This window comes from Puma concolor, chromosome A2 (genome assembly GCF_028749965.1).
Source record: "Puma concolor isolate L17-30 chromosome A2, mPumCon1.1.hap2, whole genome shotgun sequence".
Classification (NCBI taxonomy): Eukaryota; Metazoa; Chordata; class Mammalia; order Carnivora; family Felidae; genus Puma; species Puma concolor.
Genome location: NC_141668.1, coordinates 43254022 through 43277412, shown reverse-complemented (window position 1 = coordinate 43277412; position 23391 = coordinate 43254022). Strand labels below are relative to the sequence as shown.

Below are 23391 nucleotides of genomic sequence, written 5' to 3'. Positions count from 1 at the left end.
CTGACAGCATGGAGCCTGTCTGGGTTTCTCTCTCCCTTTCTCGCTCTCTGCTCTCCCCTGCTCTTTCTAAACTCTCTCTCTCAAAATAAATAAATAGAAAAACCAAAAACCCCAGAATTGTATAATCAGGAAGACAGTGAAATAAGAGGACCCTAAGCTCACCTTGCCACATGGATACAACTAGGTAACACTCACATCAGTGTAAATAACCCAGAAAATGGGAAGACTGGCAAAACAAACTCCACAACTAAAGGTAGAGAAGAGGCCACAATGAAGAGGGTAGGAAGGGTGGAAGTGTGGTAGGGAGCTAAACAGGCCATCTGCAGGAGGGAACCTGTGGACGCAGAGGGGGGAGAGAAACAGATCCTCTCACTGGGGAGCCCACATGGGGAAGACAAATCCCCACATCATTTAACTCAGAAAACCAGGGAATACGAATTTCACTAGTTTTTACAACCAGTGGGACTTAAAGCCTAGAATTTACCATTATCAGCTGGCTCAGCTCTGAGAGAGCCCAGAAGGCAAATGAAAACTGAGTCCCCACCCTTAAGGGGACAGCACAATAAACAGCCCAGAGAGATATACAGAAGCAGCAGTTTGAAAAATGCCTGGGGCATAAGGGAGGGAGAGTTATTTACTAATTGCAGAGCCTGTTCCAGTGGGGCAGATTAAACTGGGAGGCTCCTCCAAGAACAAAGGAGCTGGCAGGGCCATTTCCCTCTCCTACCCCCAGCATAAACACATGCTACCTGCAGAAATCACCACACTCCCTACCTAACTTGCTTACAACCTACCCTGCCCCCTCCAGCCAGGCCAACCTCAGTCCCTGTGCTGCAAGTCCCCTCCAGAAGACCAGCGCAAACCTTGCCAACACCATCTGCCGACAGTGAGCTTTGCAGGGCCTCCTGTGGGAGACACATGCACCTTGTTAAAACTGGGATTTATTCCTGGGATGCAAGGGTGATTCAATATTTGCAACTCAATCAAAGTGATATATCACATCAACCAGAGAAAGGATAAAACTATATGGTCATCTCAATAGATATAGAGAAAGCATCTGACAAGAACAACAACGATTTATGGTAAAAACTGGGGACAAAATAGGTCTAGGAGGAATATACCTCAACATAATAAAGGAAAACCCACAAGGGCACCTGGGTGGCTCAGGTAGTTAGTGTCCAACTTGATTTCAGCTCAGGTCATGCTCCCAAGGTCATGGGATCAAGTCCTGTGCCAGGCTCCGTGCTAAGCATGAAGCCTGCTTGAGATTCTCTCTCCCCACCTCGGTCCCTCTCACCTATTTGTTCTCTTTCTAAAAAGAAAAATTTTTTTTATTTATATAAAAAAAAGAAAAGTCCACAGCTAACATTATTCTCAATAGGGAAAAAATGAGAACTTTTCCCCTAAGGTCAAGAACAAGACAAGGATGTCCACTCTTACCACTTTTTTTTTTTTTTAATTTTTTTTTTTCAAAGTTTTTTATTTTTATTTTTGGGACAGAGAGAGACAAAGCATGAATGGGGGAGGGGCAGAGAGAGAGGGAGACACAGAATCGGAAACAGGTTCCAGGCTCTGAGCCATCAGCCCAGAGCCTGACGCAGGGCTTGAACTCACGGACCGCGAGATCGTGACCTGGCTGAAGTCGGACGCTTAACCGACTGTGCCACCCAGGCGCCCCACTCTTACCACTTTTATTCAACATAGTACTTAAAGTCTTAGCCACAGCAATCAGACAAGAAAAAGAAATAAAAGGCACCCAAATTGGTAAGGAAGAAGTAAAACTTTCACTATTTACAGATGCCATATTACATATAGAAAACCCTAAAAACTCTATCCAACAACTATTAGAACTGATAAATGAATTCAGTAAGGTTGCAGGATACAAAATCAATGTACAGAAAGCTGTTGCATTTCTATACACTAATAATGAAATAGCAGAAAAATAAATTAAGAAAAGAATCCTATTTATAATTATACCAAGAATAATAAAATACCTAGGAATAAACATAACCAAGGAGGTACAAGACCTGTACTCTGAAAACTATAAAACACTGACTGAAAAAAATTGAAGATGACAAAAATGGAAAGACAGTCCATGCTCATGGATGGGAAGAACGAATATTGTTAAACTGTCCATACTACCCAAAGCAACCTACAGATTTAAATTTTTTTTTTATGTTTATTTAGTTTTGAGAGAGAGAGTGCAAGCAGGGGAGGGGCAAAGAGAGGGAGACACAGAATCCAAAGCAGGCTCCAGGCTCTGAGCTGTCAGCACAGAGCCCGACGTGGGGCTTGAACTCACGAACTGTGAGATCATGACCCGAGCTGAAGTCAGACGCTTAACCAACTGAGCCACCCAGGCACCCCAGCAACCTACAGATTTAAAGTAATCCCTCCCTATCAAAATACCAACAGCATTTTTCACAGAACTAGAACCAACAATCCTAAAATTTGTATGGAACCACAAAGAACCCAAATAGCAAATGCAATTTTGAAAAAGAAAAACAAAACTGGAGGTATCACAATTCCAGTCTTCAAGTTATATTACAAAGCTGTAGTAACCCAAACAGTATGGTACTGCTACAAAAATAGAATGGAACAGAAGAGAAAACCCAAAAAGAAACCCACAATTATATGGTCAATTAATCTTTAACACATGGGGCAAAAATATGCAATAGGAAAAAGTTTCTTCAACAAATGGTGCTGGGAAAACTGGACAGCTACATGCAAAAGAATGAAACTAGACCAATTTCTTACACCATAAACAAAAATAAACTCAAAACACATTAAGAACCTAACTGTGAGACTTAAAACTATAAAAATAGTAGAAGAAACCATAGGAAGTAATGTCTCTTAGCCACAGCAACATTTTTCTAGATATGTCTCCTTCTGAGGCAAGGGAAACAAAAGCAAAAATAAACTATTGGGACTACATCAAAATAAAAAGCTTCTTCTGCACAGAAAAGGAAACCAACAAACCAAAAACAACCTAGTGAATGGTAGAAGATATTTGTAAATGACATATGCGATAAAGGGTTAGTATCCAAAATACATAAAGAACTTATACAACTGAACACCACAAAATCCCCAAAATAATCCAATTAAAAATGGGCAGAAAACATGAACAGACATTTCTCCAAAGAAGACAAACAGATAGCCAAAGGACACATGAAAAGACACTCAACATCACTCATCATTAGGGAAAGGCAAATCAATACCCCAATGAGATTTCACCTCACACCTGTCAGTGTTTTAAAATAAAAAACACTTTTTCTGATGGAAAGATGGCAGCATAGGAGGACGATGGGCTCACCACATCCTGTTGATCACTTAGATTCCACCCACACCTGCCTAAATAACCCAGAAAACTGCCAGAAGACTTGCAGAAAGGACTCTCCAGAGCCAAGCATAGACAAGAGGCCCACAAAAGAGGGTAGGAAGGGCAGAGAGGTGGTGCACGCTACACGGACTGGCAGGAGGGAGCCGGGGCTGTGGAGGGGCAGCCCGCTGGCAAGGTAGAGCCCCCAAGTCTGACTTGCAAAAGCGGAGGGGCCAGACTGCGTGAGTTCTGACAGCCAGCGGGACTTGACATCTGGAATGTTAAGCGCCAACAGCTCTGCTCTCAGAGAGCAGGAGGTCTAGAGGACAACGGGAGAAAGAGTTGTTGAGCCCTGGAGGACAGAGCTCAGCTTGGCGGGGAACAAAGGCGCTGGCCAGCGCCATCTCCCTCGCCCATCCCCCAGCCAAAATCCCAAAGGGAACCAGTTCCCGTCAGGGAACTTGCTTGCACCATGCAGACACCCAACGCTGTGCTTCTGCAGATCCATCCCTCCGACAGGTCTACCTCCCTCCTGGTGCTTCAGGGCCCCTCCAGAAGCGGACCACCAAAGGCAAAGCGAGCTGAGTCTGCGTCTCCCGCCTCTGTGCACCTTGCGGACCCACCCCAGCTAATACGCCAGATTCCATCGAAGCAGCACCACAAGCTGGCAGTGTGCAAGTAGCCCAGACAGAGGCCACACCACTCCACAGTGAGTCCTACCCCTGGGAGAGGGGAAGATAAGGTACACACCAGTCTGACTGTGGTCCCAGTGGTGGGCTGGGGGCAGACAACGGGTCTGACAGCAGCCCCACCCACCAACACAAGTTACTCCAGACAGCACAGAGGAAGAGCCCTGCAGTTCCGTGCCACTCCAGGGACTATCCAAAATGACGAAACAGAAGAATTCTCCTCAAAAGAAACTCCAGGAAGTAGTGACAGCTAACAAACTGATCAAAAACGATTTAAGCAATATAACAGAAAATGAATTTAAAATAATAGTCATAAAATTAATCACTGGGCTTGAAAAAAGTATAGAGGACAGCAGAGAATCTACTGCTACAGAGATCAAGGGACCAAGAAACAGTCAGGAGGAGCTAAAAAATGCTATAAATGAGCTGCAAAATAAAATGGAGGCGACCACAGCTCGGATTGAAGAGGCAGAGGAGAGAATAGATGAATTAGAAGATAAAATCATGGAAAAAGAGGAAGCTGAGAAAAAGAGAGATAAAAAAAATCCAGGAGTATGAGGGGAGAATTAGAGAACTAAGCGATGCTATGAAATGCAATAATATACACATAATAGGGATTCCAGAGGAGGAAGAGAGAGAGAAAGGTGCTGAAGGTGTACTTGAAGAAATCATAGCTGAGAACTTCCCTGATCTGGGCAAGGAAAAAGACATTGAAATCCAAGAGGCACAGAGAACTCCCTTCAGACGTAACTTGAATCAATCTTCTGCACGACATATCACAGTGAAACTGGCAAAATACAAGGATAAAGAGAAAATTCTGAAAGCAGCTAAGGATAAACATGTTCTAACATATAAAGGGAGACGGATAAGACTAGTGATGGATCTATCTACTGAAACTTGGCAGGACAGAAAGGAATGGCAGGAAATCTTCAGTGTGATGAACAGAAAAAATATGCAGCTGAGAATCCTTTATCCAGCAAGTCTCTCATTTAGAATAGAAGGAGAGATAAAGGTCTTCCCAAACAAACAAAAACTGAAGGAATTCATCACCACTAAACCAGCCCTACCAGAGATCCTAAGGCGGATCCTGTGAGAAAAAGTACCAGAGACATCACTACAAGCATGAAACCTACAGACATCACAATGACTCTAAACCCATATCTTTCTATAATAACACTGAATGTAAATGGACTAAATGCTCCAACCAAAAGACATAGGGTATCATAATGGATAAAAAAAAAAACCAAGACCCATCTATTTGCTGTCTACAAGAGACTCATTTTAGACCTGAGGACACCTTCAGATTGAAAGCGAGGGGATGGAGAACTATCTATCATACTACTGGAAGTCAAAAGAAAGCTGGAGTAGTCATATCAGACAAACTAGACTTTAAATTAAAGGCTGTAACAAGAGATGAAGAAGAGCATTATATAATAATTACAGGGTCTATCCATCAGGAAGAGCTAACAATTATAAATGTCTATGCGCCGAATACCGGAGCCCCCAAATATATTAAACAATTACTCACAAACATAAGCAACCTTATTGATAAGAACATGGTAACTGCAGGGCTTTAATACTCCACTTACAACAATGGATAGATCATCTAGACACAGGATCAATAAAGAAACAAGGGACCTGAATGATACATTGGATCAGATGGACTTGACAGATCTATTTAGAACTCTGCATCCCAAAGCAACAGAATATACTTTCTTCTCGAGTGCACATGGAACATCCTCCAAGATAGATCACATAATGGGTCACAAAACATCCCTTCATAAGTATACAAGAATTGAGATCATACCATGCATACTTTCAGACCACAATGCTATGAAGCTTGAAATCAACCACAGGAAAGTCTGGAAAACCTCCAAAAGCATGGAGTTTAAAGAACACCCTACTAAAGAATGAATGGGTCAACCAGACAATTAGAGAAGAAATTAAAAATATATATGGAAACAAATGAAAACGAAAATACAACAATCCAAATGCTTTGGGATGCAGCGAAGACAGTCCTGAGAGGAAAATACATTGCAATCCAGGCCTATCTCAAGAAACAAGAAAAATCCCAAATACAAAGTCTAACAGCACACCTAAAGGAAACAGAAGCAAAACAGCAAAGACACCCCAAACCCAGCAGGAGAAGAGAAATAATAAAGATCAGAGCAGAAATAAACAATATAGAATCCAAAAAAACTGTAGAGCAGATCAATGAAACAAAGAGTTGGTTTTTTGAGAAAATAATCAAAATTGATAAACCTCTAGCCAGGCTTCTCAAAAAGAAAAGGGAGATGACCCAAATAGATAAAATCATGAATGCAAATGGAATTATTATAACCAATCCCTCAGAAATACAAGAAATTATCAGGGAATACTATGAAAAATTATATGCCAACAAACTGTGGACAACCTGGAAGAAATGGACAAATTCCTAAACACCCACACACTCCCAAAACTCAAACAGGAAGAAATAGAAAGCTTGAACAGACCCATAACCAGTGAAGAAATTGAATCAGTTATCAAAAATCTCCCAACAAATAAGATGGCTTATTGGGGACCAGATGGCTTCCCTGGGGAATTCTACCAGACGTTTAAAGCAGAGAAAATACCTATCCTTCTCAAGCTATTCCAAAAAATAGAAAGGGAAGGAAAACTTCCAGACTAATTCTATGAAGCCAGCATTACTGTGATTCCTAAACCAGACAGAGACCCAGTAAAAAAAGAGAACTACAGGCCAATATCCCTGATGAATATGGATGCAAAAATTCTCAATAAGATACTAGCAAATCGAATTCAACAGCATATAAAAAGAATTATACACCATGATCAAGTGGGATTCATTCCTGGGCTGCAGGGCTGGTTCAACATTCACAAATCAATCAACGTGATATATCACATTAATAAAAGAAGAGAACCATATGATCCTGTCAATCGATGTAGAAAAAGCATTTGACAAAATTCAGCATCCATTCTTAATAAAAGCCCTTGAGAAAGTCAGGATAGAAGGAACATACTTAAACATCATAAAAGCCATTTATGAAAAGCCCACAGCTAGTATCATCCTCAATGGGGGAAAAACTGAGAGCTTTTTCCCTGAGATCAGGAACACAACAGGGATGTCCACTCTCACCGCTGTTGTTTAACATAGTGTTGGAAGTTCTAGCATCAGCAATCAGACAACAAAAGGAAATCAAAGGCATCAAAATTGGCAAAGATGAAGTTAAGCCTTCACTCTTTGCAGATGACATGATATTATACATGGAAAACCCAAGAGACTCCACCAAAAGTCTGCTAGAACTGATACATGAATTCAGCAAAGTCGCAGGATACAAAATCAATGTCCAGAAATCAGTTGCATTCTTATACACTAACAATGAAGCAACAGAAAGACAAATAAAGAAACTGATCCCATTCACAACTGCATGAAGAATCATAAAATACCTAGGAATAAACCTAACCAAAGATGTAAAAGATCTGTATGCTGAAAACTATAGAAAGCTTATGAAGGAAATTGAAGAAGATATAAAGAAATGGAAAAACAGTCCATGCTCATGGATTGGAAGAATAAATATTGTTAAAATGTCAATACTACCCAAAGCTATCTACACATTCAATGCAATCCCAATCAAAATTGCACTAGTATTCTTCTCGAAGCTAGAACAAGCAATCTTAAAATTTGTATGGAACCACAAAAGGCCCCGAATAGCCAAAGTAATTTTGAAGAAGAAGACCAAAGCAGGAAGCATCACAATCCCAGACTTTAGCCTCCACTACAAAGCTGTAATGATCAAGACAGCATGGTATTGGCACAAAAACAGACACATAGACCAATGGAATAGAAGAGAAACCCCAGAACGAGACCCACAAAAGTATGGCCAACTAATCTGACAAAGCAGGAAAGAATATCCAATGGGAAAAAGTCTCTTTAACAAATGGTGCTGGGAGAGCTGGACAGCAACATGAAGAAGAATGAAACTAGACCACTTTCTTACACCAGTCACAAAAACAAACTCAAAATGGATAAAGGATCTGAATGTGAGACAGGAAACCATCAAAACCCTAGAGGAGAAAGTAGGAAAAAACCTCTCTGACTTCAGCCGCAGAAATTTCTTACTTGACACATCTCTAAAGGCAAGGGAATTAAACCCAAAAATGAATTACTGGGACCTTATGAAGATAAAAAGCTTCTGCACAGCAAACTAAAACTGCACAACAAAACTAAAAGGCAACCAACAGAATGGGAAAAGATATTTGCAAATGACATATCGGATAAAGGGCTAGTATCCAAAATCTATAAAAAGCTCACCAAACTCCACACCTGAAAAACAAATAATCCAGTGAAGAAATGGGCAGAAGACATGAATAGACACTTCTCTAAAGAAGACATCCAGATGGCCAACGTCACTCCTCATCAGGGAAATACAAATCAAAACCACACTCAGATACCACCTGATGCCAGTCAGAGTGGCTAAAATGAACAAATCAGGAGACCATAGATGGTGGAGAGGATGTGGAGAAACGGGAACCCTCTTGCACTGTTGTGGGAATGCAAACTGGTGCAGCCACTCTGGAAAACAGTATGGAGGTTCCTCAAAAAATTAAAAATAGACCTACCCTATGACCCAGCAATAGCACTGCTAGGAATTTATCCAAGGGATACAGGAGTACTGATGCATAGGGGCACTTGTACCCCAATGTTTATAGCAGCACTCTCAACAATAGCCAAATTATGGAAAGAGCCTAAATGTCCATCAACTGATGAATGGATAAAGAAATTGTGGTTTATATACACAATGGAGTACTACGTGGCAATGAGAAAGAATGAAATATGGCCCTTTGTAGCAACATGGATGGAACTAGAGAGTGTGATGCTAAGTGAAATAAGTCATACAGAGAAAGACAGATACCGTATGTTTTCACTCTTATGTGGATCCTGAGAAACTTAACAGAAGTCCATGGGGGAGGGGAAGAAAAAAAAAAGAGGTTAGAGAGGGAGAGAGCCAAAGCATAAGAAACTCTTACAAACTGAGAACAAACTGAGGGCTGATGGGGGGTGGGAGGGAGGGGAGGGTGGGTGATGGGTATTGAGGAGGGCACCTTTTGGGATGAGCACTGGGTGTTGTATGGAAACCAATTTGCCAATAAGTTTAATATATATATATATATATATAAAGAATAGTCAAATAGCACAATGTAACATTTAAACCACTAATCCAGAAAATAAAAAATCTCTATATAAAACTTTTAGCATTGTATGCAGTGCTGGGGGGCTCAGTTGGTTAAACATCTGACTGGATCTCAGCTTAGGTCTTGATCTCAGGATTGTAAATTTAAGCTCAGTGTTGGGCTCCACACCCAGCATGGAGCCTACTTTAAAAAGAAAACAAAACACTTGGAATTATCTTAGATCATTTTAAAAACTTTCTGAAAAATCTTAACATTCTGGTGAATGATCTGCTTTTGGTATACCTGCTAATTCTGTTTACTGTTTAGTAGTTTGAAAATCTGAGCATCAATCATGAACCACCTCAACAGTCCTGTGTAGAAAAACTATCTCCCTTCTCACTCCCTTTTCACTCAGTGAAAAACTGTGTACAATAGGGACACTATTATGATATGAGTCGGGGTGATATTGTGAAAGACTAGAAATGAGTAGATCTAGTTTTACATTAATGCCTTACTAACTGTGTCATCTTGAGTATGTCATTTTACTTTTCACAGGTTTAGTTTCCTCACAGGCAAAATGGAGATGAAAATTTTTGCCATTTACCTCAAAGAGTTGTTGTGAGGATGAAATTAGAGACAGCACCAAGAAAGGAGAAAAGGAAAGAATGTGTTTTGCAATCTATTTCCCACATGACTGTATACAGGTTTAACAGAAGATAGCTGGGTTTTAATTTTACAATTTAAAGTAACTGATTTGACATCCATCCAGTCCCAACGCTCCCTTCATTACTTTCCTTTTTAGTAAATTCTAACACCTAGAACTCTTCCCCCACCACCTATCCAAATACTGAATAACCCCTAGGAGATCATATAGACCTTGTCTTTAAGCCAGTGTTTTCCAAACTGTTTCCTGTAGAAAAGTGGTTAACAACGTATCATTTTTAAGAGTTTTATGGCCAAATGTGATTGGAAAATATTGTATTAAACAAAATTAAACAAGACTCTTCCAAGCCTTCATTTTGATGCTGTACATGGTCAATCTCAGGGATGAATATAACATTTTGTGTCTTCCAACTTATGTGACCCTCTTTTCTCATGCAGTATTCCTCAAATCAGTTTGACAATACTTATTTTCAGATAAGCACGAGTTGTGTACACACCCATACGCTCTCTCTGGTACTTTGAGATTCTCAGAATGAAAAGCAAAATCCCAAATGCTAAATGAATTTTCCAATGGTGACTACTACTTCTTGGCAGCAAATTAAGTAAGATATGGATTACTCAATCAGATCATTAGGTCTCCATTTAAGGTACTACAGCCACAAACTGATGGGACACCAGAGCAGTAGTCATACTCAGATACCTTTAGCTGTGAGCAGTCACTACTCTGTAAAGCCACTGAGTGTAATATCTGGGAGAAACAACAGATTCATCCTTACATCCCAATTAAAAAAAAAAAAAAACCACTATGTTGAGCCCTTAAAAAACATACAGTCAGGTTAAACCTGACCCTTGGGCCACAAATATGGATCCATTGTTTGTAAAGTACATCACTAAATTTCTACATTACCATCTAGAAAGTAAGGGCCATTCATTCATTCATCTTATTTGTGCTAATCACTGATACATTTTTTTAAGGTTTTAAGTAATCTCTACACCCAGTGTAAGGCTTGAACTCACAACCCTGAGATCAAGAATTATACACTCTACTGACTGAACCAGCCAGACACCCCTAATCACTGATACTTTTGTTATTTTTATATTTTATAATCTAAGCCCCATTTAACCATTAGACTGGAAAAGATGACACATAAACCAACAAAATTTAGTAATACTCTGATAGAGGTATAAATATTGAGATGACGGAGAAAGGTAAATAAAAGGGGGCCACTAGAGGAAATAGAGGGCATTCTGGACAAAGGAAAGAATAGTGTCAGAAGCATACACAAAATTAAGTGAAATAGTGTTTCTGGGCTGGAGAGGCATCAGAAGTCTCATTTATTTAATGCCAGGAACTGAGCTAGATTCTGGGTCCCTGGCTGGTGCACCCAGAGAGTGTGAGCCCGAACCCCAGGCATCGCCCAACAGACCCTCAAAGCTTGGCCAAGGCAACTTCAGGTGAGCCACCCACCCCCCCTCCCCCAGCCCCTTGTGAGCACAGCAGGTGGCGCTCCACCCCAGCTGAGCTGGGAGAGGTTGGGGAGGGGATGCAGGGTCCCGGGCCCGTAGACCTTTGGTGGGAGCCTGAGAGTCACCCAGCAGCTGGCACAGTGCACAGCATACACACACAGCCTTCAGACCCAGATTTCAGACACCCAACAGCTGGCAAGGCCTGCCCCTTAACGTCCCACATGGCAGGGCTGGACAAGGGGTCCCAGACCTGGCAGGTGCTCTGTCCCGCCTTCCTGCAGCCGCCTGGGTCCCTAATCTCACCATTTCCCTCCCATATGCTGCCTTCCTCACTCCCAGGGTCTGTGGGTCTCCTCTTTTTGGAGGAAGGGGAAGATTAAGAAGAGGTTTGCCAGTTGGGTGGGGAGCACAGGACCTCCTTCAGACCTAGGCAGGAGCCTGTGAATTGTGGAGGGGTTGTCAGGACTGTCTTTGGGTTTGGAGCCTTTGACAGCAGGCTGGGGGTGGTGGGAAGGCCTGTCCACCCCTCCTGCTCCACAGACCTGACCTGGACCCCTCCTCACACCAAGATCTGACTCCCATGTGGCAAATTCCTTCAGAGTCTTACCGGGATTGGAAGAAGCCCTCTGGCACAGAGACTCCTAGAGGTCTTCAGGAGGTCTCCAGCTATCAACCCTGAGACTCTGCTCCCTACCAAGCCACACATGCTCCCCTTCCAGATCAAGCATGGTGTCCAGGGTCTGGGGGCGGGGTTGAGAAGGACCCTGGATGGAGGCAGCTGCCCCTACTCCTCACTGATGGAGATGGGCCACTGTTCAAGAGAGAGGGGACAGAACCTTCTGGAGGTGGGAGCTGGAGGTCCAGGCTGGCAGCGAACATAGCTGCTCTGTCTCCCCTAGGTCCTGCTGAGCCTGCAGGTATAGCTGATAAATAAAATACTCTTTTTATCAAAGGAGTCAGTCTAGTGGTGAAGACAAAAAAAAAAAAAAAAAGAGGATAGCAGCATGATAAACGCTATGCTAGATAATTTCCACAAGATACTGTGGGATTACAGAGTTGACGTGGAAATGTAAGCACAAGCCAGATCATGAAAGATGAAAGACCTACAGGCCATGCTACAGATTTCGGACCTAATCTCGAATTATGAGGAGACCTGAAGTGTTTCAGGAAGGCAAATGACATCAGACTTGTATCTTAGAAAGACACTGATGCAATGTGGAGAGCAGGGGAGACTGAAGCAAATACTTTTGCCAATACATAATTCAGTTTTCCATAAAATAGAAATTGTAGACTATGACCAGATTATAAGAAAAGTATTAAAAACATATATATTCTACATATGCAGAATGTAATAGATCGAGCGATCTGAGACACTGAGTCTAACATCAATGAAGGGAACAAATGAAAGAACACAGTTGGACTAAAAAAGATGTCACCTGCAGCCTTCTTCCCGTCCTGCCCCCCGCCCCCACTGCATGTTTGCGTCGTCAGGGCTGGGGGTAGTCTGGATGTATACAGTGGTGACTGGGAATATCAGAGGGCAACTGCTACCAGGATAAGAGATTTATAAACAGCTTAGTAATGAAGACTCTTCTTTTACCACCTATCAGGAAAAAGCAGATATTCAAGCTGTTCTGTAGCAAAGATCCTGTTAAGAACCTAAGAATGCATGTTAGGCAAAATTTCAAAGGCAAATCAACAAAATGCTGTTTCAGTGAGTCATCAAGGTCACAGCTTCTTCCAAAGACATACAATCTGATGGTGTATTTCCATCTCTGAATATAAAAAATCTTCCTTGGTATTAGGTTAACAAATCACTCCACTTCTCCAATCTAATACAGAACATACTAAACTCTCAATCTTTAAAAAAAAAACAACTCACAATTTTAGGTTATCTGTGAAAGGTTTGTGATTTGCTAAACACAAAACTGTGTCACCTAAGGAGAGGTAAGATTTAAAGGTGGCTTGCTTTTTCTTCCCCTTTTTATTTGAATGACTTGAGGTCTACCAAGATAAAATACTACAACATTAGTACAATTAAACCTTAGCCTCAAGGAAATGTTGCCTCAAGACATCCTGCTATCAGTGAAGCTGTCTGATTTCCAATTAAGTTGCTTCCAACAAAAACGGAAAATAAACACATCTTGCTTTTAGAACATGACATGATTTTATGTATTATTCAAAAGCATGTGTTTTAATATAATGAATTACCTATTCCATTTACACAAGACCTTGTTTTCTGAGAACCACACTTAAAATTAAAAGTCTTTATGTTATGCCAACCATTGGTCCCAGTACAACAGAGCTTATTATTATTTAATAGATCTGGTAAAATGGAGGTGGTGAACTGGCAACCCAAGGGATAAATGTGGCCCAGGAACAAGTTTTCCTTGGTCTGGACAACCTTTGCTTAATTGAATTAGCAGTTAACATTTACTTGGAGATAAGCAATTTCCATGTTTCTATGTCAGAATAAAGATACATTACAAAGTATAATGTAAAATTCACATGAATTTAAGATAAAACAGATTTGCTCCTGATTTCCTTGATTATTCTCTTTACATCTCTATTAGGTTACCTTCTTAGGAAAGTTTGAAAAGCATTCTCCTGAGTTGTCATACTGCATATACATTATAGAAAGAACTGCATTGAAATGGTTAACTTTTAGGTTTTTGTACTTGGAGAAACAAATTTCACTTATTTAGAAAATTAGTTTTAACAAACCTAATTATTTGCCAATTATGTTGTATTATTAGGGCACTGTTATCTGAAGTAAAAGAATTTTCAGTTAACACAGCTTGTGGAAACTGAGCTTTTCTGTGATTAATACGCAGTGTGAAAGAAGAACTAAAAGTTTTTACAAAATAAATGACACAACTGGATATATAATATGACACAAAACAGAATCTTGATTTAATTAGCCACAGTATTTTTAGGTCTCAAATTGAGAGAGATCTGTGAGGTCCTAGAAAGAGTTCTAAATAATCATTTTCATCCTACACCATAATGTGCAAGGAAAACTTCAGAGACTGAGCCCATTTCTCTCCTACAAAGCAAGACTCCTACAAATCAATCCCAAATCAAAGAAAAAAATATACACATATTAATGTTTGTTTATTTCTGAGAAAGAGAGAGAGATAGAGAGAGACGGAGAGACAGAATCTGAAGCAGGCTCCAGGCTCTGAGATGTCAGCACAGAGCCTGATGTGGGGCAAGATCATGACCTGAGCCGGAGTCAGATGCTTAACCAACTGAGCCACCCACACGTCCCCCAAATCAAGGAATATTTTTAAAAGAAGGCAATTCTCCAATTTCTTAGTTATATTTAAACGTCTGACAAACCTTTCATTTAACATAGTAATTCTTACAAACAGCTAAAATCCATTCTGCTATTGGTTGAAAGGGTTATATCTTAAGGTATTGTAAAGATTAACAAGTACACATCTACGGAGTACTTTGGCATACTACAATAGAAACATAAAGATGTTTTATTGTATGTTTTTGACATCTCAATATTTTGCAAACTTATCTGCACATTTCTTCCAGTAATTGCAAGCCTTTAACGTCTGTTCTATATCCAGACTAACATTCCTTAATACTTATTTCCCTATCTTTCCCAAGTTCATCTTTTCCCCCAGAGGTTATGATGCAAGATGTCTATAACCAAATCAGAGGTTCAAAAGCTTTCTTTCTTTCTTTATAAATCAATTCAGTGCTTTATTTTTACTTAGATGTTTGATTTTAAGCATTGCTTCTAGCTCTACTTCATGCCACTGTTTGTGGCTTTTTTCTATTACTGCGTTTACTACTTACTACAGACCCTAGTGAATTACTCATGGCTGGTGTAGCACCGTCCTCAGCAGGAAAGCAAAGGTGGTGGCTGCCTTCATGAGAATGATTCCACAGAGAGAGAGCAGGGAATATCTTCCTATTTTAACTAATTCATATAAACGCTTCCTTCCATTAATATGGGTAATCAATAACTATCCTTACAAATAGTTATTTTGAAATATATAAAGTCTTAGGAATAGGAAAACACTGGATACAGTATTTCAATTGTAGAAGGAATTTTTGAAAACTATTTTTTAATTTTTTAATTTATGGATTAAATTAATGTATTTTATGTATTTATCTTGAGAGAGAGCAGGAGAGCAGGGGAGGGGTAGAAAGAGAGAGGGAGAGAGAGAATCCCAAGAAGGCTCTGTGCTGTCAGTGCAGAGCCCCATGCAAGGCTCGGTCTCACAAACTGTGAGACCACGACCTGAGCCGAAATCGAGAATCAGATGCTTAAATGACTGAGCCACCAGGCACCCCTTACACTATTTTCCATTATTTTTTTCATTTGAAGACACTTAAGTAATTTTATTTTAACACTTATCAATTCTGGATTATGTATACTCCACCTGAAGCAGAAAGGGAACAGATGAAATGCAACAGTTAGGACAATAGTAAAAGAGAAATAGTACAGAGCCTTACTGGAAGGGATGTTGCTGCTTTGTTCCCTGGCAGAGCCACAAGGGCAGGAAGAGAGAAATCAACACCTATAATGTTGTGGATAGCCTGTCTGGGGAGCCCTTCCCAGTCTTCCTAAGGCATTCATTAACACTGTATTGAGACTGAAGTCATAACTAAAAGAGGACGATGGGTGCCCTTACTGGGAGATACTTTTGTCTCACAGTTCTAAAAAAAACAGCAAAATCACTATTACACAAGTATATATCATAAAGAGGAAAAAATATCTTCAATGTCCTCATAATTAGCTTCTGCCAGAGGCATGGATCCTTGCCAGCAAAGTGAGAGGATCTTTCCATCTGGTGCCCTTTGGGTGCTGGGGGTGGCAAAGGGACAGCCAGGCTAAAAACATGCTGTGAAACAGTGGTGTGCTGGAGCCCCATCATTCTGGCTTGTGAGGACTGAATTTTTATTAATTTTCAAGCACTTCATGTTACACTGCTTGAAACCGATCATGGTGGAAGTATTCATATTTACATCATGGACACTGAGAGCTGGTTTTCCAACATGCCATTGTGTGGAAGTCAGCAGCACTTGAAACAGACTCCTGGTTCTGCACCTTACTATATGTGACCTCAGGAAAGTTACTACACTTCTCTACGTCAATTTTTTCAACTGGTAAAACTACAAGTATTGCACCTCATGTGAGGAACTAAAAATGGTAACAGCTATAAAGTACTAAGCAATCAGAGTAACAAGCAAATATTAAGTAGTCTATCAATGCTAGTTATAATCTGTCACACATTGATGGTTCAATGTGACTTTGTGCTTAAATTTCAAAGCAATTTTAATGGAGCAAGGGTCCTTAAATAAAAGGGCAATGTCAACAATTTCATAATAATACAAGTATATGGAGAACAAATGTTTTTGTTCGCTCTTCCCCTGCGAACAAAAAGTATTACGATGCCAAAGAACCCCATGCTTATGGTAAATATTATATGAATATAGGGCCCAGGCTCAATTTGTGAATAGTAATGTAACACGATGGACCTTTACAAAGCTATCAGAGAGTAGGCCTTACAACTGACCAGGAATCTCAAACTGACAGCAAATACAGCAGCCCAAACAGATGTTTTATTTGAATACAGAGTTTTTTCTTCTTCTTTTCTAAAATATGAATGTAAATAAATGCCTTTAAGAGATCAACGTAAGCCCACCAGTCCCCATCTCTTACATCTAGGAAAGTCTGAAGGAAACCAGAAGCAAGATTCTAAGAGTCCTCTCCAAATGAAGTCACAAAGGATACAAGTAACTTCTCCAGCAACTGAGTTCTAAGAACAGGTAAAGAGTGGTCTACCAAGGAAACTTGTTACAGATCAGCACCCAAGGTTTTTATTGGGAACTAGTACAGAAGCACCCCTATGCCTACCATGTTCTAAAATTCCAGACTCTCAAAAGGAAAAGAGGTGTCCAATATAAACACTGTTTGCACAACTCAGGCACAGCAAACTACTCTTACCATTTAAGGAAACTTTTATTTCAGTCAACTGTTTACCAGTGAAGTTCTCAGACTAAGGCCAACCTTGCAAGCAGACCTTTCTAAGTCAGTGGTATCAGGCCTGCTATCAACTGCTTTTGCACACCTACCTTTAATTTTTCTTCCCTGACAGCCAGAGGAGCCTCGTCCCAAGGTCTTTACCTGATACCCCAAAGCCTTCTTTCTCTCATACAAAAGCAACCCATTTGCCAATCACTAATTATCCCCACTGCTCCAGTTTTATTGATGCATACGAAAATAATTCAACTGTTATCTAGCCAAACAAAAGTTGACTTATTTTCCCAATGTTATTAAATATCACTCTACTAATCAGAACCTCTAGTTAGAATGAGCTAGCCTGGATCTACACTGAGATAGGATTCCAGCCAGAGGTAGAAAACAAGTCACTTAAGTTGTCCATTGGCTTTATCATGTAAATATATAATTTCCATTTGACTTGCTGAAATACTGAAAATAGTTCAAGGACTCTTATTACTACCCTGAAGACTCTTCTCATTTCTCACTTCCAATCTTACTCAACAAAGTGCACAGTGCAAAGCCAAATGGATTTGGTATCTAAGTTTCCCAGGGGCAGTCAGCCCCCAGGAAGTAGGACAAAAAGTGCACTGGCTGCCAGTTTTGCTGTATGAGGGCGCCACTGAGGAGCCACTTCTAAGCCGCTGGTGAGGTGCACCTGACCCTTAACAGCTTTCAGCATTCTCTCACCCCAGATCCCTTCTTCAACTCCCAGGAAGCACTGCACTCCTTCCTGCAAAGGTCCAGAGCCACACAAAACAGATATTCTCAGTTTCTGTCAAGTTTAAAAATACTCAAGGGTTGGGAAGCTGAGGGCCACCATGGCTGTCAGCAAGAGGGTGAGCAGGGTTCAGCAGGCTCCACCTGGAATTATATTCAAGTCCAATAGCCCATGCTAGACCCCATGAACCACCTCACGGACCTGTCTCCTGGGGGACCTAATGCTTAGATCACAAAAACCTGCATCCTGGAACTCCTGGACATTGATGGGACAATCAACTGAGAATGACCAGAGCTTGAGCACTGCTTTGGTTCCATTCTGATAGACTTACCTTGTGCATGGAAAGTTTAGCACTGTTCTGCCAATGTGTGCACTGGAGAGGACCATGGTCACTCCAACAACAGTGCAGACTGCCTTCTACTGAAGGATTCAGATCCTGACTATCTGCTAGGGGTCGACAAGGCCTTGAGGGTAGAGGCCAGAGACCATCAGGTGACTTGGCTATCGTGGTCCCCCTGTGTAGCATGTTTCTGAATCCCGAGACTAGCTCTGAAGCTATGTTTTTGCTTCACAGCTGGGGGCGGGGAAGGATGTATGACATCATGTCATAATCCACTCAGATGCTAAATAGGAATTTAAGCAAATTTTATGGAGGCCTTGTTCTAATGAATCTCTTTTATTCAATTAAAGTGGTTTAAACAGTACACTAGGCATTTGTTGACAGCATTCTCCCAAAGGGTGGCCTTTGAAGTACAGCCAGTAGGATTGCTGGTGCTATTTACTCGAGCAACCCAAGTATAGGTTTATCTCCTCAAGCCGGAATTGGGTTAAAATAAAGACTGTAAAGCCACAGGCCAAGCAGTGTCAGTTCTCAATCTGTGGAGCAGCTGATCTTCCTGTCTTCCAGGGAAATGAGAGAACACTCATTTTGATCCAATGGTGGGAAATCTCTTTCCCAATTGGTAGGGTTTAGGGTAGGACACCAAATTAAAGAATATTGGTAGGTAAATCTCAGCCATCTCTTTCAGCACTAATGGGGAAAAAAGCAAATAGCATTTTCATAATTATCATAAATTTTATTTTATTTTTTTAATTTTTTTTTCAACGTTTTTTATTTATTTTTGGGACACAGAGAGACAGAGCATGAACGGGGGAGGGGCAGAGAGAGAGGGAGACACAGAATCGGAAACAGGCTCCAGGCTCTGAGCCATCAGCCCAGAGCCCGACGCGGGGCTCGAACTCACGGACCGCGAGATCGTGACCTGGCTGAAGTCGGACGCTCAACCGACTGCGCCACCCAGGCACCCCTATCATAAATTTTAAATGAGTGAAATACCTATTCAGTTGATTGCAATGTCCGAAATAAAAATCACAAAATGACTGCCAAAACAGGAATAAAGACAATAGTTGCCCTTATTAGTATTTACTACAATCTCAGCACTTCTAAATAAAAAGTGCCCATTAAAAATCTAGAGAAGCAGTTGAAAAGGTTTCTTCTAATAAAGGAAAATAAATAGCAAAACTAAAATTATTATAATCCTAAAATAAGCTTTACATAATGCTTCAAAAGGCTTGTCAGATTCCATCATTTATTACAACAAAAATCTGCTGGCCACAAGTCCAAGGAACTGTATTATAGCAAAAATGCTAAAATAGGGCACACACCACAGGCAAATGGAACCACGCAGTTTCACCTAGCCTACAAACAGATTTTCAATCACTCACAAAGCCAAGTTGAACCTCATGTATTATAAAAGCGTGTAGAAAGTTAATTTAACCAAAGGTAGTCTGCCTTTATCATCTCAACACTATGCCTTTCAGATAAACATCAGCGAATTTCTCCTCAAAAATTTAAGGATTTCAAAGTTTTTTAAGCCTCATGATACACAAAACTATGTGCCACATGTCTAAATGGAGCAATATCGAAAGTGTTGCTCATATCCTTCACATCATGATTTTCTAACCTTGAAAATAATTGTTAAAACTCCACTATTTTCTTCTTTAAATGAGTGCTGAAATATTTATTTGACAATGATTAACAATGACAACAAAGCATTAAGAAGTTCATGGGCAAGTATCAAGTCTAGCTCTCCAAAATGCCTATGGAGCCTAAAAAAGATGGGAGTGTAATAGCATAGGGGAACGAAAGACTGTATGATCTACCTAAGGCCCTCAAAATCAAATGGAAAATGCTAACACAGTGTGAGCTGCATAACACTGGTCTCTGGGTTGGCTAATGGCCTACATGTCTGTAACTCCCAAATGAAAGCCTAGAACCAGAATCTTAAGCTTTTTCCAAATATAGCTGCTTCCTGCCACAAAGTCTATCTAACAGATTCTTCATAGATTCTGACTAGTGCATAGTAGTTTACATATAGGCTATGGCACTCACCTGGATTTTTCCTATCACATATTTACATGTACTGAATGGGAGTTAACTATAACATATAAATAACTGGAATGTTTTTTAAAGTCTTTTTTTCTTTTTTTTTCTTTTTATAAGATTGTAAATAATTGCTTTAGTTACATAAAAATGAAATACCATTACTGAAGTAGCATTTTACCTGTTTAAGAAATCGGTCAGATGCATTGCTGTGTTTGGCCAACACACTTGGCAGAGATGGATTTGCATATTCAAACTGAGGATTGTAGGTATAGTCAGACTTGAAAAATCTCAGTTTTTCTTTCTCCAAGTTGGTGGGCTTTATAGCAGTCAGTATACAAAATTTCTTCCCAGAAAAGTCATCTCCCTTTTCAAAACTTCTAGACAGCTGAGGCTGTGGCTTTGGTTTTGGCAGAGTGGAGAAATGGCGTCGCTTTACCTTGTTTTTGGGTTTAGGCGGCAGTACTATGCTGCTCCCTGTAACAGAGAGATCATGTGTAAACTTTATAGGACTCGACACTGAACTAGTGACAAAGACACCAGGCTGCCTTTCTAGGCAGTACCAAGTACCACTGCTCATCACAGGCACTGGGGCTTTCATCTTGCGAAGATCTTTACTACGAGAAGAACTAGGAGATTTGCTGGGCTTTCTACATCTTTTGGAGTAGGTGGAGGAAGGCTGTTTTTGTGAATGATGCTTTTTCTCCTCTTTGCTCTGTAGCAGAACATTGTAACTACTGGTTCCAGTTGTGAAAATGTCCTTTAGTATCCCAGTAGATAAATGTGAAATGCTTCTTTTGCTGTCAGCGATCAATGACTCTTCTGCATTTAGAACAGACTTCTTAGCAAGTTCTTGCTCAGGCCAGTGAAGCTTTTCTGTGTTAATAAACAAAATCAAAACAAAAGAAATAACAAAGATACCAGATGAAGCAAATTGCTTATTATACAAAAAGTACTCTGAAGGTTCTGTAAACCTTACAATTTTGCAACGATCTTTAGAAAAGACATTTTAAATATTAAATATATTACCAAGCTTTGGTCATGCTAGACATGGTCACTTCTATATAAGCATATATATGCTAAATTTTAAAAATTCTCAGCTTGAAGCCATTAAGATGATCAAAATTTAATATCAATGTGAGATAATACACATAAGTAATCTGAATATTCAACTCTACCAATGACTATAATTTCACAGTAAGGATATAATTTTCAATAGTATTTCCAATATCAAAGCAAGACCCAAGGCATTTAAAAGCCAGTACAATCTTGAAATTAGATGCTGTAAATAAAGACACCTATCAGGAAAAGAAGGACAACACTGCCTTATTTATCTCAGAAACAATTTTTAAAATTAAATAAATGATATGTGTATGTTAAAGCATGTTTTCATAATGTCACTCAATTGTTTGATTTTCTTAATTCTAGGCTACAGGTTAAAAGAAAATTAAGTTTTTTTTTTCTTGCCAAATCTGAAAAAAACTGTAACTGTTATTACCTAGACATAAGAATATTAAATGGTAAATTAAGGAGAGGTCAGCTTTGCCTTTAGATTTCACAGTGCTTTAAAGAGGTACGAACCACCTGATATACTGATGCTCGTGCTCTGCTTTAAAACTGTGTTGACCTGCATTGTTTCATTCCACAAATACATGGAATACTACTAACTAGGTACTATGAGAAACATACGTTATGAGAAACATCTTTATAAATCTACTGTCTCTGCCTTCAACCAGCTTCCAATCTGGCTCTGAAGGCAAGGCAAGCCTATGAAGATTTGAATAGTAATACAAGACAGTATAAGTTTAAAAGCAAAAACAGAAAATACAGAGTTCAGAGAAGGAAGAAAGTAATGTGAAGAGAAACATGAGATTTCGGTTAGACCCTTAAGAACTTTCAGATTCAATTCTAAATTGACGAAGCGTTTGAATTTGTCTTAAATCCTACTTACCAGAACTAGATTCCAGCCCAAGTCCTATCTACAAATATGACCTCTGGCCAAGTCTGCTTATAAACCTTCCTTAAGTCTTTCAAATGACATGTGATTCTCTCAATTCTCTTTTCCAAGTCTCATGGACCCTTATGCCTCTAGCCCCAACCTTTGGCTCCTACTATGGAAGCAACTTCAATGCTAGCCAACTTGAACAGCTGCCTGCCTTGCTAAGAAACAATTTATTTCAATTTTTTAAAAACTTTATCCACGAACATCTGTCATTCACTCATTCAAGGTTTGACATTCAGGGATCCTTTCTACAATGAGTAGTAATACATAATAATAACAATAATGGCAGATACCATTTGTTGACACATTTATGTGAGTTTGGGATTTCACAGAAAACTATACATGTTGTATCACTTAATCCTAAGAAATGTTAAATCATTTGTTCAATGTTATATTACAATAAAGTAATAAACAGCAAAATGATTTGAGAGCGAGTGTATGTAATTAGAGTTCAGGCTTGTTATTATGTATATAACATATAACGTTCATTCAATTATCAACAGCTATTCAATATTGTCAGCTATATGCACAGCACTGTACCTTTTCTTTCTCTGTACAGAACATGTACAGAGACATGGTAATCTGAATCACTGATGTACTAAGATAGGTACCAGAACCGTGTTTTATTCATCTCTTCCTTTCCAACATCTGGCATGGATCTGGTAGACATTTTTAGTGCACGCTGTATAAATGAATAAACGAATGAATGGCACAACCCTAAATAGGTCGTCTCCAACCATTCTAGATAAACAGATATTTGTAGTTCTGGGACCATTCTACAGTTCTATGAAGTCACTGCAGAAGTGGACATATAACAGGGAAACCAGTGGTTCTCAACCAGAGGCAATTTTGCTCCCCAGGGGGCATATGGCAGTGTCTGGAGACATTTTGGTTGTCACAACAAGGGAGTGGTGCTACTAGCATCTTGTGGGTAGAGGCCAAGAATGATGCTA

General features: G+C 40.0%; 1 protein-coding gene across 2 annotated transcripts in view; it reads right to left on the bottom strand.

Annotated features, from left to right (window-relative positions):
* MATCAP2 (microtubule associated tyrosine carboxypeptidase 2) overlaps window positions 1-23391 on the bottom strand; it is a 76315-nt gene that overhangs the window by 27664 nt on the left and 25260 nt on the right. For both annotated transcript variants that reach the window (XM_086692647.1, XM_086692644.1), the window contains one exon: window positions 20618-21312. In XM_086692647.1, the coding sequence (XP_086548773.1) occupies window positions 20618-21312 (695 nt within the window). The remainder of the gene's footprint in view (window positions 1-20617; window positions 21313-23391) is intronic.